This window comes from Carettochelys insculpta, chromosome 7 (genome assembly GCF_033958435.1).
Source record: "Carettochelys insculpta isolate YL-2023 chromosome 7, ASM3395843v1, whole genome shotgun sequence".
Classification (NCBI taxonomy): domain Eukaryota; kingdom Metazoa; phylum Chordata; order Testudines; family Carettochelyidae; genus Carettochelys; species Carettochelys insculpta.
This window is the reverse complement of record NC_134143.1, coordinates 30,795,204-30,813,616: the sequence shown is the minus strand read 5'-3', so window position 1 is coordinate 30,813,616 and position 18,413 is coordinate 30,795,204. Positions and strand designations below refer to the sequence as shown.

The following is an 18,413-nucleotide window of genomic DNA, read 5'->3' as shown; positions in this document are numbered from 1 at the left end:
TTTAAGTTCATTGCCTCTTGTGCTAGCCTCAGAGGCCAAGAAGAACAAGTTTTCTCCCTCCTCATTTTCATTTTTTGATTTCCCTCCTTTGCATGCCTTTTTCGAAAGAGGAATGCAAGTGTAGACCCAGCCTTACAGTTGGCTGACCGGGCTTGGTGATGTGGACTCACTGTTGACAAAATTAACCACATGTGGCTAAGTTTGACTTAAATGTGTCATGTAGACAGGCCTAATATTAGACCAAAACTGGGTGCAGCAGACAAATAGAGGGCTGCTGGAGACGGTATTAACACATTTCTAGGAGCACTAAATGTGGGTATAGTTTGGAGATTCTGATGTGTGTTTCAAGGGCACATTTTGAGCTAAATGAAGAAAAATCTCTGTTCTCTGTCTGCCTAACACTTGCCTGTATCTGGCAGAATCACAGCAGGAGTGGATCTCAACGAGGGGTTTGGATGAGGATGGAGTCCTGACTTTATGGATTTGGTTTGGGAAGATGTTTCACACTTAAGGGGAGTCATGGAAAAATGCATAAAGGTGATTGTGGGAGAAGTGGCCAGATAGGCCCATGAGAGTGGGCATGCTCAGTGGAAAAAAGAAGGCAGCTGACATACTATAAAGACAAAGTGGGCAAGGGAGAGTTAAACACAGTAGTGAACAGACTTAACGGTACCAAACTGGGTTCTATATGATGTGGTGGTGAAGGGGAAACCTGTGAAGGGATGGGGGGATGATGTAATCAGAAGGGCAGGCCAGGTAGCAAATCTTAACAGCAACATTTTGAACGGGCCTGACAGGGTAGTTTTGTGTGGGAATTATCCTTGAAGAATTATGTTCACAATTCCAGCTCTCAGGGCTTATTTGCCAATGGTCTGCAACAAGTCACGCAGCTGCGACACCCCCGTTCCTTTGGCCGAGGGTCCGTACCGGTTTTGTGAACAGCTCACTGCACATCACACAGCGTGTAGCCATTTGCAGCCAGGCTCTTTGTCACAAAGAGCACACTCTCTGTCAGAACGCTTGGCTGGGCTTGTGCCCCCTTCCCTTCCCTGCCCACTGCTTTCACTTCTCCGGCTTGCCTGCTCAGGGGCTCTTGGCATGCGAAATCCTCTCTGGCACAGTGTGTAATGCTTCTCACGACCTTTTTTTGGCAGCGGCATTATGAAGCCTGGAATGAATGCCATTTTAGGACCCACCGGAAGTGGCAAAACCTCGTAAGTGTGGCCATCTAAATCAGTCCCTCTTGTATTCATTTTGATATTGCATCTATTGCAAAGACAGAAACAGGGGTGAGATTCAATCCCACCCACCCCGGTGGAATCTGCAGCTCTGGTTTCAGGTACATTGGCAGAGTCTGGATTCTGAGCTTCAGTTCCCTCTCGCCACAGGAACCAGCGATATGCCTAGGATAAAACTGGTTCCGGAAGGCAGCTCCTCAGTTGCTTTAGCAGAGCAGAGTTGAGAAATCCAAAGTTGAACGAACTTGGAGAGCAGATTTGTTTGCCAGGGCAGAAGGCGGCACGTGCAGGACGGGGTGAGAAAGGTCCATAGATTAGAGTGACATGGGGAGAATCCCTGTACCGAGACACTGTATGAAAAGTCACACTTCTCTCTTCAGGCTCCTGGATGTACTTGCGGGATGGAAGGACCCCAAGGGTCTTAGAAGTGGACAAGTCTTCATGGATGGCCGGGCAGTAAACTCGCAAGTTCACCTATGTTCTGCCTACATAGTTCAGGTGAGTCAGGGCAGAATCCATGGTGCCTCCCAGTTTGTGTCTGATTTTTCATTTGAATAGTACAGTGAGCCTGAAATGCCCAGGACATGCAACATCAAGAACTTATGAAGCTGGTTAATCCCAGGTTTGCACTCTCAATGGCTACACCAGAGTATCTACTTAGGATCCTGAAATACCACTTCACTGAACCATAGTCACATGATTCTGGCATTGCCCAGAGGGAGCCCTGGATCATGTCAGTAAAGACACTTTCTCCATTTGAATCACTGTTTTTTCCTGTAAGAGACTATGGCTATGTCTACACGTGAAGCCTACATCGAAGTAGCCTATTTCGATGTGGCGACATTGAAATAGGCTATTTCGATGAATAACGTCTACACGTCCTCCAGGGCTGGCAACGTCGATGTTCAACTTCGACGTTGCGCAGCACTACATCGAAATAGGCGCTGCGAGGGAATGTCTACACGCCACAGTAGCACACATCGAAATAAGGGTGCCAGGCACAGCTGCAGACAGGGTCACAGGGCGGACTCAACAGCCAGCCGCTCCCTTAAAGGGCCCCTCCCAGACACACTTGCACTAAACAGCACAAGATCCACAGAGCCGACAACGAGTTGCAGACCCTGTGCATGCAGCATGAATCCCCCGCTGCAGCAGCAGCAGCCAGAAGCCCTGGGCTAAGGGCTGCTGCACACGGTGACCATAGAGCCCCGCACGGGCTGGAGAGACAGCGTCTCTCAACCCCCCAGCTGATGGCTGCCATGGAGGACCCCACAATTTCGACGTTGCGGGACGCGGATCGTCTACACGGTCCCTACTTCGACGTTGAACGTCGAAGTAGGGCGCTATTCCAATCCCCTCATGAGGTTAGCGACTTCAACGTCTCGCCGCCTAACGTCGAAGTTAACTTCGAAATAGCGCCCGGCGTGTGTAGCCACAACGGGTGCTATTTCGAAGTTAGTGCCGCTACTTCGAAGTAGCGTGCACGTGTAGACACAGCCTATAAGTCCCCGTCTCCCATTGAGAACATCTGTGGGAGCCATAAAGGTCTGTTTTCCGTTCACTGGAAATTGCTATTGGTACAGTCTATCTGTAAAGACATCAAATTATTAGAACAACCTTATTGGTACCAGGACTCACTGTGGAAGCCATTTCAAAGCACTGGCTGATTGTCCTTCTTAAAGCAAGCGTTTTCCAATGTTCTGTGCTGCACAGGAGGATATTCTGATGGGAACGCTCACTGTCCAGGAGAACCTGCAGTTCTCTGCCAACCTGCGCCTCTCGCAGAGCTGGAACAGCAAAGCAGAAAAGCAGCTGAAGGTCAATGCGGTGATACAGGAGCTGGGGCTGCAGGACTGTGCTGACACCAAGGTTACTGTACTACCTTTTTATCAAAACCAAGTCGAGGTCACATAGGGACTCACCATCCTCCCTCCTTTAAGTAGCAGCTACCTTAGGTGTGCGCACAAGCATCTGACAAGACCCTTTTCACACTAATCACAGAGACAGAGGTGGGTGATTTGAGTGGCATGTATAGATTCCAGCCCCTGCATGCAAAACATACAAGCAGGTTGAACAGAACACACACAAGGTATTTGCTTTTGCAACTTTGCATGTACATCCAGCCCTGCTTTAGCAAGCAGCAGGGACAAAATCTGGGGCTTTCAGTACTGAAATCATGTGCTTTACCCCCTAAGCTGAAGGATTGTGTCTGCGAGCAAGAACCAACAGCAGATTCAAATGTTCCATAGGGGCTAGCCATTAGAGAGCAACAGGATGGGTGACACATTGGAGAGGCAAGGCTCTTCTCCAGTTTCTCTCTTCCTCCCTCCCCCAGTGGGGAAGGACACAGGGAGGGGGGCCAGGAAATGGAGCAGCTCCAGGAATAGAGTTGGACTGTGGACTCTGGTTTATGGACAGTTCTCATAAGAGAACCACTACTTAGCTGTTTCCAGTTTGCCACGTGGTTATGGTGACCATGATCCTGTGAAATACAGACCAGTATGGATTATTTCTATACGTGGTGAATTGTTTGAAATAATTACCAATGGAACTCTGAAACAGCTAATGAACACGATCTGACAGGGAGAAGCCAGCATGGCTCCCAGAGCTCAGAGTGAGGGGAACCAGGAGAGGACACAGCTCTCCCACTGACATGGGGAGAGACAACTGAAAGGACCAGGCGTGCCCCAGCTATAAGTTACCATTTGTGTCCACCTCAGGTTGATCCACTCACTGTCTCCTGTGTTTAACTGATCTACCTCCTCCTGGAGGTTCTTGGCTTTCTTTCTTTTCCCACTGGCAACAGATTGGCACGGAGTTCCTGCGTGGCGTCTCGGGGGGGGAGAAGAAGCGGTGCAGCATTGGCATGGAGCTAATCACTGCACCATCACTGATGTTCCTGGATGAGCCAACAACGGGACTGGATGCCAACACAGCTAATGCCATCATTCAGCTGCTGCACCAGTGAGCCTGCTGTCCTTTTCTGGCACTCAGTTATGATCTCTGAGGTTTCAGTTTGAGCTTATCCCTCTTTCCATACTCAAGCTATGTCAAAATGATTTAGCAATTAACAGGTTACGTGCAGCACAGGCACTGTGTAGGTATTGAAAGGACAGGCAATGCTATGCGAGCAACAATATTACACACTGCCAGGCATATTAGAACCTGTTTTGAGATTAAGCTGTAGTGTGAACACTGGGCTCATATTAGTGTCTTTTCAAATAGTACTCTAAGGTGGTTAGTGTCTACTTACAAAGCCCTGAGAGACATAGGCAGGAAATACCTTAATATGGCATTTCCTCCCAAATACAGTTCACGTTAAGAATACACTAAATTCTTGCTGGCCTGAGACTGTGATATTCACCAAGTGCTTCTTCTGCTTTGCAGACTCTCCAGGAAAGGAAGAACTGTGATTTTCTCTATTCACCAACCACGTTATTCCATATTCCGTCTGCTTGACCATCTAACACTGATGAACAAAGGAGAAATAATTTATGCAGGACCAGCTGCAGATGCCACTGACTATTTCAACAGCATTGGTAAGAGGTAACACTGTGGCAGGATGAGAATTATATTTACTACTGCTATAGGAGAGCTATAAAGTGTTTTTTCTCAATGGAACCTTTAAGCGTATCAGTCAAGATATCTGCATGCATTATACTAAAGCTAACAGAAGGATGCACTAGAAAAACCTTGAACAGACAGGCAAGGAGTTCACTTTCAAGGACGCCACAGAAAACTTCTGATTCAAATCTTAACTGCCTCACAACAAGCAACAGCCAGGTCAATTGCTTCATGGCTGTGCTTTGCACTGCAAAAGAGCTTTACCTTTTTTGCATTCAGTATTAGGCACATTTTGGAGTCAAAATAGGTTCATTGAAAATCTCAACATTTTTTAATTGCAGCAAGCCAAATTTTCATATTAAAATGTGTGAACTCAGATTTTCACAGGATACAATGTGCAACTGTCCATTTTCCCAAAATATCAAATAAAGCAAAATTTTCATTATAAAATGTCCTGAATATAGGATTTTGGATGATATTTAGCACAGTTTTTCTTGCATGGCTCATTTGTGCATGAGATTATCTTTGGTTTTCACTCATAAAACGGTGTGTTTCAGGTTACCAATGTGAAGCATTTAACAATCCTTTGGACTTCTTTCTGGATGTCATCAGTGGAGAGATCACACAGTCCCAGCCTAGTCCAGAGTTAGGTGAGTGCTGTGCAATCAAACTGGCTGAAAAAGAGAGAGGTGTTGGTTGGAAAATGCCATACTAATCCACATCAACAAAACATACATGAGAGTTGTAAAAACAGAGGTCGCTACACTTGTGCAGGGCCCGTTACAGCGTTTAGCTCAGGGCCTACATACAACATGCTGGTTCTGCCTCAGAATAATTCCTGTTAATGCACAGAGCTAATTCCCCTCTACATCAGTCACATGCTAGTATTGCATGTACAGACGCAGTCTCCGTGTAACATTTTTGTCTATACTTTCCCTTTAACAAGCAGATGTGCCAAGGCATTATCTAATTAATATGGAGGTTGCTGTAGTTCTTGTTTTTCAGTAGCATTTCAGTGATAGGCTTTAAAATACAGGTATGAAGATTAGCAATCGTTCTGGCTTTTCTGGGAATTGACGTCACACTTCCAAAATGCATCAAAAGCAAACTTGAAGCAGGAATAGAATGTTTTGACCTGGGACTATCCATTTGCTCTGCAGCATCAGACAGATCATCCGATTCTCATGGCAGCTCCTGTAGTGAAAAGAATCCACTGACCATCTACTACCAAAAGTCCCACTACTATGAGCAGCTGCAGGAAGAGCTAGAAAATTTACAGACATTTGAGAGTCACGTCAATGATGCAGTTACAACAAAAGCCATTTATGCCACCTCATTCCTCTACCAGGTGAGGGGGGGAGGAAAAGGAGGGAAATGCAATATAAAAGGCACAAGGAAGGTTTCAGGCTTTGTGGCCTTAAAACAGGTTGCCCCAGAGTAAAGGTGAATGGACAATTGCTGCAGGCAGTGGACACACTCATTCATTGACCTTTGCCTGTTTCTGGTTTGGAAACTGTTTTCCTGAAGCTGAGATTGAGGCTAAGCTTTTCCAAACGATTATATTCTCCACTAGAGGCCAGCCAGCTTGCTTGCACATAATCCTCACTGGGAGCCTGGGAATCCCCATTACATCATTTTAGAGTTCACATCTCACCAATCTCAGGCTGGATGTTGCTGAGCACTTGCCATGCAAGAGGTGTGGGTGTATGCCATTGTTATAGTCACTTTCTGCAACCACCGCTCGGGAGAACTTAGTCTTGCTCAGCGTCTGTGGGTGAGGTTGAGTGGCACATCACTCCAGAGAAATCCCCAGGAATGATTGAAGAGTGCAGCTAAAAGGGACTTGCAGCTAAGTTTCCTTGGCTAGTATGGATGTGAGCTGCAGTATGAAGTTTTGAGCATGGAGAAAGCAGGAGAAAACCAAAGGGAATATTAGGACTCAAAACAGGGTTTTGGACTGGCCAGTGATATTTCAAAGATGGCGATTTAATTTATGTGCATGTGTGTTCCCTTAGCTGTACGTAGTGAGCAATCGCAATGTGAAGAACATTCTGAGGAATCCTCAGACATCCATTGGCCAGCTGCTGTTAGGCACTTTCTTTTCTGTGTTGGTGGGGCTCATATTCTACCAAGTACCGGACACTCTGCCTGAAGCCTTTCAGAACAGGTGAGAGAAAGAACAGCATTTTTAGTCCCTTCCTCCAGCTTGTAATTATGAGGGAGGCAGAATGGAAGAACGACAGTGACATTCCAAAATGTTTTACCTATAATTTAACACTTACCTCAGTAAGGATGTTTCTGAGGCAGTGTAATGTGAGTGTGAAGCACGCCAGAACTCTCTGCCCCTTACATACACATCTTCCAGAGCGCTCCCAATAAATCTCTTTCCCTTTCCCTCCCTTCTCTGCAGGTTAGGAGCTTTCTTCTTCCTGGTCATCAATCAGGTCTTTGGAAATCTGTCTGCGGTGGAGCTCTTCATCAATGAGAGAAAGCTGTTCATGTGAGTGACTCTAAAAGGCCTTCAAATCAAAATGTTGCAAACAGGTATAAATCAGCTGTGGCCGCAGAGCTTGCTACAGATCTGCCCATTGCCACAGAACTGCTCCAGTCATTTAACTTTTATTTACAAATAAATTTAGCCCTTCCAGTTGGAAAGAAAAGCTTTGAGAAGTGCAGTGTTTTCTTCCAGAATCTATTGGGCTCATTGTTTGACTGGGGGGCAGGAGGCAGCTGGTTAATGACAAGTGTATCTGGAATGCAGGACTAGGGCATCAAGCCCTCCCATATTTTCAAATAATCTCTGCCTCTTTCTAAAAACGGAAGGGAAAGACACAATTCATCCCCACACTCAATGCCAAATGCCTCGAATGACTTGTAAGTGTCAGGTACCAAACTATCTTCAATGCCTTCCCAAGGAGCCAAAAGCTCCACCTGTTCACCAATATTTTCAGATTCCTCCAATAGCTTTTACCACTTATGCATTCTCAGTACCCAAATCAGCAGGACTTGAAAAACTAAAAATCACTGAAAAGTGGTTTCTTTTGTCATCAAAATAAAAGTGACACAGGAAAACTTGTATTGCTCATTTTCAGGTTTTACTCTTTAAAAAAATTGTGTACTTCTTCTGAACTTTGCCCAGAATTTCCAGATTTCCACATCGGAACACCTCACAAATAATAAAGTCACAGAATTTAGGTCCAGCCTTAGAAACAGCTAGTAGAGCATGAACCTGAGAAAGGCTGGCTCAGCTTCCAACATTAAACTGCTCAGTTTTATTTCAAAACAAATACAGTCATAACCGATTGAAATCTATATATGCAAATATGGGCACACTTTGTTCAGTAAGTCACAACACAGCATGCAAGTAGCATCTACAGACATAGTAGGGAATAGAAGAGAGATGTGAATGGACACATTCCAGACAGAAAAGACTAAATACAGGAAAAGTGCAGTTTCTACTCTGGTGAGCCCACGAGGATGGAAGGGAAAGGAATTGGATACTTGAGGACAGTGAGAGCTGGATTACAAAAAAGAAAAAATACCGTGAAGAAGAAAAAAGCACGTGTGAGAGTATACATATATTCTGGGCAAGTTCATGTAAGAATTCAAGGCGTAATCCTATAGCACTGAAATCAATGAGAGTAAGATAGAGAATACTCCTGGAGTCAGCTAGAAGTTTTTTCCCGAGACAGAGTGACATGGAGGAGACTTGTAGATGACCTGTGCTCCACTCAGAGTACAAGGGTTATTGTCAAGTAAGTCAAGATACAGCCCTGCCTTCAACAGAAGAAACTGTATTCCTGGAGTCTAAGGCAGACAAGGAGTTTACAGCTGGAGAAGCTTTCAGAAGGCCTGCCTGGTGTTTTCATATTTCTAGATATGAATGAAGAGACTGGCTAGCAGACACCTCATTTTGAACAAATTGAAATTTGTCTCAGAGGAAGATCACTGAAGGAGGAAGTTACAAGCATTGAGATGAGGAAATAGAGGCATAGAGAAGAGTGTCATCAGAGGATATATCTGGGTAGTGTCATATGTGGGTAGGCAGATTTACAGACCAGGAAGAAGCAGAAGACAGAAATAGTAGAAAATAAAGATGAATGCATATGTTCCTGAAAGTAAGGGTAAATGGGAGAGTATTAGCAAAGGTGAAGTTAAGGTGACAGAATTTTGTTTCGGGAAGTTATGGTTACTAATTATTTAATGGAGTATCTATTTGGAGATGAAGAACTTTCTGATGGAGATGGATGGAAGTTGATGGAATTGAGCGAGAAGAGTAAGGAAAAGACTGAAATATTAAAATGGTTACAGAGTTAAATATTGTAAATATATGAAGCAGCTACTTTGATATTCCAGTGCTTTTATCTGTTGCATATTTTTTTTTCAGTCATGAGAGCTCCAGGGGATACTATAGGACCTCGGCATATTTTCTGGCCAAGGTGTTTGCTGATCTGATTCCCAATCGGATCATCCCCTTATTGATGTTCTCTGCCATATCCTATTTCATGATGGGTAAGTTCTGAATTTCCTCTAGCTCAGCATCTCTTTGAGGACGTGTTTCAGGAACAAAATTCATTTTCACTTCCCCCCACCAGAAGACGACCACCCACACCCAATTTCATCATATTCCTAGTATACCCCTAGTTCTGACCCCAGTTGGTAGAGTTCTCACAAAGCGGCGCTGTATCCATTCCCAGTAGAACTCCAGCAGTGTGGCCTTCTAAGGTTCTCCCAGAGCTTAGGGAACAGTGAAGGAAAATCAGTCAGATGGGTTCAATGACATTTGAGGCATTGATCTGAGAAGTTAAACCCACACCGCCAAACAGGTAATTTTAACATGATTATAGATGAGGATGAAAACAGGCCCAGCTTTCCAGGGAATAAGAAAACGGGGAGTGCACTCACCAGTTCTTTAGAAATAAGCTTGGCACTCACAGCCCCTCCCTGCAAATGCCGCATGGATCCAGTGAGCTTTGTAATACGCATACCCATGGGTGGCAGTGAAGGCGCAGCTAGGGACGGCAAGCCCCTGCCCAACCGCTTCCATCCCAAGGCCCCAACCCTTCTGTCAAAAGGCCCTGTCCCCTTCACAACCTTCCCCAGCCCAGCCAGGGAGCCAGATCACCGCACTGCAGCCCCGCCCTCCCCAGCACCCAGGGAGCTGGGCTGCCATGCCATGCCATCTACCTTAGCAGGGGGCAGGGACTATAGGCAGTTTTGGGAAGGCAATGCCTTCTCTTGCCTACATTACCCACCTCCTGTGACATACCCCAAATATTGACCAAAATTCTCATACAAGTTGAACCACCCTAATCCAGCACCGTTGGGACCTGACCAATTCCAAATGAGAGAGCCTGCTGGACCACGGGAGGTCAATATTGTCTAGCACATGACCAACACTTCCACTGCTTACTGGGTTATTATAAGACATTTAGGGGGTAAATTACAGCTAAATAACAGCACAGAACACCAAAAGCCAGGACTGGTGACTGTAAACAAACTTTATGGGACCACGGGAAACTTGGCCATGCTCATAAGTGGGGCTGACTAAAATCATGCTGGATTATCAGTGGTTGCTGGACAAGAGAGTGCCAGACTAGAGAGGTTCAACCTGTAATGGGAGATTTCTCACAACCCTGTCCTGGAAGCATATGCAATGCATCCATCATTGAAAACCGCCTCACTACAGTGCTTGTGGCGAGGCTTTCCATTCCTGAACATGTCAAGTTGGATTCCTGTAATGGGAACCGCCTTATACTGTAGCACATCCATGGCAATGCCTGTTATGGATCCCAACCTCCCTATGCTACTGGGTCACTTTCTTTTTATCACCACACACAGGTCTGAAACAGGATGCAGGCTCTTTCTTCCTGTATGTTCTTTCCCTCAGTCTGACCAATCTGGCAGCTGTGAGCATGGCTTTCCTGGTGAGCGCCAGCGTCAACACATTTGCCATCGCTAATGTCTTAATCGCACTGCCCTTCGTCTTCATGATGGTGAGAACTTTTTATCCACTCAAGAGGAGCCTTGCAGGATATACAGAGTCCACGGGGATCGGAGATGGGCCTGAACTGCAATATTCAGTTCAGATGCTGATTTCAAATATCTCAAACTGCAGGGGTGGCTCGGATGAGAGGCTTTGGTTTGGTCCCTATTGGAATATGCTGAGAAGGCTTTTTATTCAATAAAATAGGAGTATTTATGATGGAAGAAAGCAATGCACAGATCAAGTGTAGCCATAAAGAATATATTATTAGTTCAGCTGCTATAAGGGAAGAGGTCTGGTGTGATCTGAGCACAGCACAGGCAGTCAGCATTGCATGAGTTCTAATCCTGTCTCTGCACCAGTCATGTTCCTGAATCAGATATGGACTGACTACTAGCACTTCCGTATACACACCAGACGTGGTCATTGTCAGATCATTCACCATTCTTTCTGGTTTGGCTGAGGTTAGCATAATTAAGATAAATCAAAACCCCGTTTAGCTAATGCCACCGGGACTGGCATCCGGTTAGATGATCAAAATATTGGATAATTTGGAGACTGAGAAAATGTGAGGCTGCAGCGCCATCTAGGACCACAGGAGAGATTGTCCACTTGTGGACTTAACGTGTGCTGACTGTTTGATTAATACAGAGAGCCAGATAAAGGACCATCAGAGAAACAGGGTTCCACAGTATCGTATACACAATGCCAGGTAGTGGCTGAACAGAATAATACAGTTTAGTATTCCATAACATATGCCCCCCTAAGTTCTACATTCCTACCTTACAATAGGTCCAAACCACACTATCTTTGAAGTTCAGTACATATCAGTCTTAAGTGTGTCTGTATCATACTGGCTGTCTAGTTATATGACCTGAACATATAACAACTTGGTCATGCAGCTGTTCTTATTTTCAGTGACAGGCTATGATTGGTTTGGAATCCTTGAGTATTCTTTTGATTCTGCATATGCAATCTGTGGCGTTTGTTCTGTTAATTGTCCTAAAGACAGACACTACAGATGTTGATGGTCTTTGATGAACTCTTCTTGGTCAGTCGGAATCACATATAATCTGGGTGCTGGACACATTTTCTTTCCAACAGCTGGAGCTGTCCATCCTTTTTCTCCATCCAATTTGACATGAACACAGTCACCTTGTTCTAGACCCAGCAGTTCGTTAACGGAATGACTTCAGCTGTAAAAGTGTTCATAAACTCTTTTCATCTTTTTATCTGACTTGGGTTACTCTCTCCATCTCTGGGCATTATGTTCTGTTCCAAAACTTGAACAGTTATTCTGAGGTATCATCCCATCAGGAGTTGTGCTGGACTACATCCAAAAGTCACTGTTGTTCTTTATATGTAATTTACAAGTGCCTGGAATGGCTCTTACTGCTGTAGGGTTCATTTATTTATTCATTTATTTATTTATTGTTTGTACAGTTCTCTCAGCCTTTCCACTCACTTGTGGATAACATGAGCTGCTAGTGATATGGATAGCTTACACATTCAGTTAACCAGCATGATTGGCTGGGCCATCAGCAGCTGCCGCTGGGCTGGCTCACTGGCCGGCGCTGGCTGCCACATCGGCTGCAGGGCCAGCTGACCAACCAGGGCTGGCTACTGTGACTGCCAAGGACAGCTGCTGCAACTCCCACAACACTGGCTGCCTTCTGCCTTGCCACGGGGCTGGCGTTGGAGGGGTGGAGAGCAGGGCCAGCTGCCCAGTAGGGGAAAGGAACACAGAACAGGACTGGCTGCATGGTGCCCAGCTGTGGGGCAGAATGAGGCTGCTGCTGGACCCAACTCAAATAACCGTCACGTTTTATTATCTGGCATCCCTGGTTCCCCAAAAATGCCAAATAATAAAACTTACTGTATTTTGTTTGGATTATCTTAAATTCTGCTGCATTGAATTGTGGTCCATTGTCTGTCACTAGCTGTGAACTACCAAAGAGAGCAAAAGTGCCCTTTGGTTTCCTGATAACACAGACACATTGTCTTTCAAGTACATTATTTTTACATATTTTGAAAAATAGCACACTATAACCAGATAATGATGTAGTCTGAATTTGCATAAATCTGAAGCTAGTTCTTTCAAGATTTCTCTGCTAACAGTGTTTGGGCACGGTATAGTTCAATATTAACTCTAACTTATTTGTCCCAGGTGTCTTTTCAAAAGTCCTGTATCATCCAATCTTCCACCAGATTCTTCCACATTTTTCACTAGGCCCATCATGGCTGCCACACCGCAGTTATGAAAGTTGTCAGTATTTGATCCTTTGGTCACATGCACTCTGAATGCTTAGCTTTTGTCTGTCTAGGTTGTTTCAGTAGTGAACTGAACCATGCAGTTCAGAATGCTTCAAGGGCTTGCCAGAGTTCTAACAGGTGACTGCAGCTCTGGGAGTGGTGGAAGGTGACTGCAAGTCCCTTCTGAGATGACTGCGACATCAGCTTCTGAGTTAGTTTTAAAGAAAACAGTCTTGCCGTGAAAGCTGAATTTCACTCTGCATGTAAGCTATACGTCATCAAAAGTGATAGATCCCAGAAACAATGACATGTTTGTCTGTAATATGAGTCAACTCCCAGACTACTTTGGTGCAGCAAACAGCTGCAACATGTCCTTATGTCCTCATGTATTACACTGTGGGCCCTCTGCCTGGACATGCATCATCTCTTGGGACATGACTTTTTCCAGGCATGATTTTATGCATGTAGATTGGAATTTGTCCCTCTTAATCTAGGAGTTCTGTCTCTTTGCCTCACAGGTTTTATGGTAATGACTTTTAACACTCAAGTGTCTGAAAACCTGGAAAAACCTAAAAGTAGCATAGAAAGTGTAAACAATTTTATCTGTGTTTTCTCTTCCACCGTTTCAGACTGTTTCGCTATTTCAATAGCTGGTTAGGGTTAAATCCAGCTGCAACTCTAGCTACTGTGAAAGGTCTTTTTCTGTTAACTCAGTATGCAGTCTGTCTCTGATATTTTCATGTTCTGCATTCCCAAAATCACAGTCTTCATCCAACGTATACAGAGCTCTTATAAAACTTTAAACATTTCCCCTTGGTTCTTGAATTTTCAGGTGAAAAACATGCTTTTTCATAAACCACATTTCTCTGTGGTATAAAGCATGCATCAAACATAGCATTAATCCTTTCACGGTCATATTTATGACTGTCTTTAGTAAAATCAAAAGATTTAAATATATGTTCTACCTCCTTTCCCATTGCATAAAAGCGATACCTGTATATCTCCCATTTCTTTGTATAGCTTGATAGCGATATGAAATCTTGCAAAATATTGTTTCCAGTCTACTTGTCAAAGCTGAAGTTTTCTGGGGGCTTTAAAGTGCAGCATGTTGAGAAATCCTGCAACCTTTGATGGTTTGTTCTTTCCATTTGCAACATTGGAGCTATTTTCCTTCTGTTTCTGTGCTTAATTTACTGCTGACACCATGTCAAATTTGTGTACAAGATATGGACTTGCCATTGATCTTGTTTATACATACCAGATGTGTTCATCATAAGATCCTTTAATATTCTGCCAGGAATAGCTGAGGTCAGCTTAAATAAAATAGTTTAGGACCACTCACTGATTGAACAGTAAAATACAGTTTAATATTCCATTACAGTACTGATTACCTGTTATCTTAAGTAATTTAAAAATCTCTGACTCAGCTTTTCCACTTCTGAGGTTAATCTTTACTACTCCAAATGGGTGATTATAGATCTGTTTATTAAATATTTCTAAAACTTTTTAAAAAATGAATTTTAAATTTGAACTTTAAATTTAATTTTTAAACTTCTCACAAATATTGTATGAAAAATACGCAAAACAATTCTTAACTAGTAAATACACTAGCAATCTTAAACTAGATTTTTTATTAACACAAAAACTGAATAAACATCCTTAGAATTGTTATTTTCTTCCTCAGAATACAGTCAATAGGAACGCCATATATTTGATAAAAAAATAATAATTTCCCTGTTTTCCTTCTCATGAAAGAGGGTTACTTTTTGGCTTAAAAGTTCTGGTACTAAAGAACAGCTCCCAAGCACTTTGGGGACAAAAGGCAACTGCATCATTGATAATGTAATCTACATTGTTTTATTGCACCGTCTTCTACAGGTCTTTGGTGGGTTCCTCGTAAACCTGAACTCCATGCTGAACTGGCTTTCTTGGATCAAATGGATCAGCATCTTCCACTATGGAATGAATGTGAGTCACATACCTTTTAGGGAAGATCTGGCAAAGTGCAAAGCAGCAGGTTCAAAAGTAAAGTGAACTTCATCCCCCAGTTGTACAAAATCCCTCAAGTCTTTTTGCCACCTCACAAGCTCATACCCCAAGACACAGTAAACTCCCCTGATACTACCAAGACCTAATAAAAATGATCTTGTCTAATTTGCTTACACACCTTCTGAAGAGGTCCTAGAAGACCACCTCTGACCAAGCAGAAAATGCAGGCTGTCTGCTGAGTTTGTATGACTGACAACATCTGTAAATCTGCATTTCTGTCTCATTTTGTAAACTTAGATACCGTGCTTTGGCACAGACAATGGTACTCATCAGAAGTGAAGGAAACAATACGTATGTGTATGCATTCACAAGCTAAGCAAGAACATGAACTTTACTGTATTCTTATAATAAAAAGCTGTTTATAAGAAGTCTTCCTTCAACATAATTCTTCTAGGAATTATGGCACCATCTACTGGCAGCATTTAATATTGATGCAGTAAAACAAACCACTATCTTCTTTTCAATGAAGATTCATTGCTTTCCTGCTTCTGGGGCTAACAATAAATATTTCTACATATGTTTACCATGAGAAATGCTGGAAGAAAATGCCCCTAGCTGATTTTTTTTCTCCTTTTACCCCATTCAGGGTGTGTCTACACTAGGACCAAACTTCAAAGTTAATTTCAAAGTTAGGCACTACTTTGAAGTAGCCAGCAGAGAGTCTACACATATTTTCCCTTGCTTTCAAGTTAATTTCAAAGTAGGGAACCCAACTTTGAAGTCCTTATTCCATTCCCGAGAACGGAGTAGGACTCTACTTCGAAGTTTAACTTGTAAGTAGGGTGTGTGTAGACTCTCAACTTTGAAGTTGCTTACTCTGAAGTAAGGAACTTCAAAATTATTTTTGTAGTGTGCATACACCCCCAAACTAAGGAAGCTCTTCCCTGTCCTGTTCCAGATCCAGTCCAAACATCCTGTTACCATGGGGTCTCTCCAATGCTAAGCAAAGACACAATTATCCCAGAAGCATTTCTACCTTGGAAGACTCCTGATGAACAAGGGGGAGCTATGCTTTAAAAGCTGCAGGGCATATTTATTTGATAATTAGCCCATAATTCATTATCCCAGATTGTTATGGTTCAAAAGTTTACAACGTAGGAGTTATGGATGGGTGTTAGGACATCACAGCCACATTGCAGTTCCCAAATTGCTGAACAGAGGGTGGTCCCAATATGGAGTAGATTGACAACCTGTGCCAAATTTGTGTCAGGGCATCACAGTCATGCTGCATTTCCCAAATCTCTGAATACAGGGTGTTTCCAGTATGCAAAAGGTCAAGGAAGGACCACTGCCAAAATGGCATGTTTTCTGGTGACATACTATTGTTCTTGGAGTAATTCCTTCATATGCCATGACCTAACAGATTAGATTTTTAAACATATGCTTCCTGTTCCAGGCCCTGACTATCAATGAGCTTAAAGGAGCAGTTTTCCATCTGAACTTTTCCACGTAAGTATTCCTGCTGTTCACCAACCACCCAAAACAAAACAAGAGCCTTGGGAAGGTAGCGGCTGTTCTGATACACTTCAGCCTAGGGGTTCATACAAGCGCTCAATTACAGAGAATTATTTAAAGCAGGGGTGGGCCAACCAGTTAGAGACAAAGAGCCAAAATAGCTGTGGAGAGAGGGTAAAGAGCTGGACATTATATATTTATTTTTATGTACCTCTCTGTAGATATATAGATATCTGCTAATACAAGGCTCAATGCCCTCCCCCTCTATCAGAGTCAGGCACTCCTAGCTCCCCCAGTCTAAGCCAATCCCCCTCCCCTGCCTCAGAGCCAGGCACCTGCAGCCCTCCCCGCCAGCCCACCCCGATCTAACTCAATGCTGGCAACTTACCAGAGCCTCTTCCACTGCTGTCGCCACCCAGAGCCGCCACCATCACCACCATCGCTGCCCCAGAGTAACCACCACCACCACCACTGTGGGCATGTGCTTCTCCCACCAAGTTGGGAGTACGTGCACAGAGTGATGGATGGTACTCCCAGCGCATGGCTCTGAGGAAGAACTGCTTTTAATGGCTCAAAAAGCTGCATGCGGCTCGAGAGCACAGGTTGGCCACCCCTGCCATAAAGCTAGATGTTGCAGAAGATTAATACACTCCATTTTTCACTAATCAATAGCTAATAGGAATGACACACATTAAACGAGCTAGTGAGTTTTGTATTCGCCAGGCAGCCTCCAGGGAGGAGACTCTTATCCAGCACAGCTTAGGGCAAGACAGAGCCTTTTGAGGCTCACAGTCTGGAATAACTTGAAGCGACAAGACCTAGTTGCTTTAGAAAGCTGTGGGGAAAAGAACAGGAGAGACTTGCAAAGTCCCTTCCTTTGCTGTGTCTGGTTATAATCTATTTTCTTACTAATCCCCATTAAAACTCATCACAGTTACCTTTAAAATAAAAGCAATTGTGTTTTATTTCAACAGTGCCGAACACTAGTGTCTGTCTGTCTGTTGCAGGGTCCCTGGAGAGATGTACTTAGAGCAGCAAGGCATCAACTACAGCATGTGGGGCTTTTGGGAGAATGAGGTTGCTCTCCTATGCTTGTCACTTGCATTCCTTTGCTTTGCCTATGTTCAGCTGTTACGAGTCAATCACTGGAAGTAAACTGGGCAATTTCCAGTTAGTATCCACTAGGGCAGCATTTGTATGGCCATTTCAAAGTTTTGGGATTGTGTAGACACGGCCAATGTGTAAAACTAATCATTAAATACAACTGTGTGTTTCTTTTTAACTGAGAAAATGGTCAGATACTCTAATAACAATCCATGGCCCACAATAATCAGCAATCCCCACACATACAGCCACTAGCCTGTTAGTTAGAAGAGAATTGTCTTTAGCTACCAGTAATTATTCTTTCCTTTCCATCCTTCACAAATTCTTGATTATGCTTTGATCATCATTTGTTAAGACTATTCCAGCTTCCAATTTTTTAACCAGCCCACATTTCACCTCATCACTATGCAAAATACTGCAATCATCCTTATAGTAATTTACCTCTTCCAAATTTTGTGCTGGCTATGATGCTGGCAGACTGGGTACCAGCATACATCAAGGTCCCCAGGCCTCAACTGATATAGGCAAATACATTTTCCAAATCATTCCACTTCATTTGTATTGATGAAATACGTATTAGAATTATAAGAATGTGTTTAGATTTTATACAGTAAACTCTTTCATTTCCGGCAGGCCCAGGACGGGGAGATTGCTGGGTATTCAAATATTCTGGATAGTAGAGAGGTATATCTAGCAATGCATAACGCTAAATTAAAACAAGATTAGGTATTGACATGCAAAAAATGTATGCAGCAACAGTAGTA

At 43.6% G+C, this 18,413-nt stretch overlaps 1 protein-coding gene across 1 annotated transcript; it reads left to right on the top strand.

The window, feature by feature from the left end:
• Positions 1 to 1,154: 1,154 nt before the first annotated feature.
• LOC142015787 (broad substrate specificity ATP-binding cassette transporter ABCG2-like) lies at positions 1,155 to 17,744 on the top strand. The gene is made up of 14 exons (XM_074999589.1): positions 1,155 to 1,214; positions 1,619 to 1,736; positions 2,952 to 3,107; positions 4,045 to 4,202; positions 4,626 to 4,777; positions 5,360 to 5,452; positions 5,963 to 6,150; positions 6,818 to 6,969; positions 7,213 to 7,302; positions 9,190 to 9,314; positions 10,644 to 10,798; positions 14,920 to 15,009; positions 16,487 to 16,539; positions 17,553 to 17,744. Exons 1-14 carry the CDS (start codon positions 1,162 to 1,164, stop codon positions 17,698 to 17,700), a joined length of 1,731 nt encoding a protein of 576 aa, XP_074855690.1. The 5' UTR covers positions 1,155 to 1,161; the 3' UTR covers positions 17,701 to 17,744.
• The last annotated feature ends 669 nt before the right edge of the window (positions 17,745 to 18,413 follow it).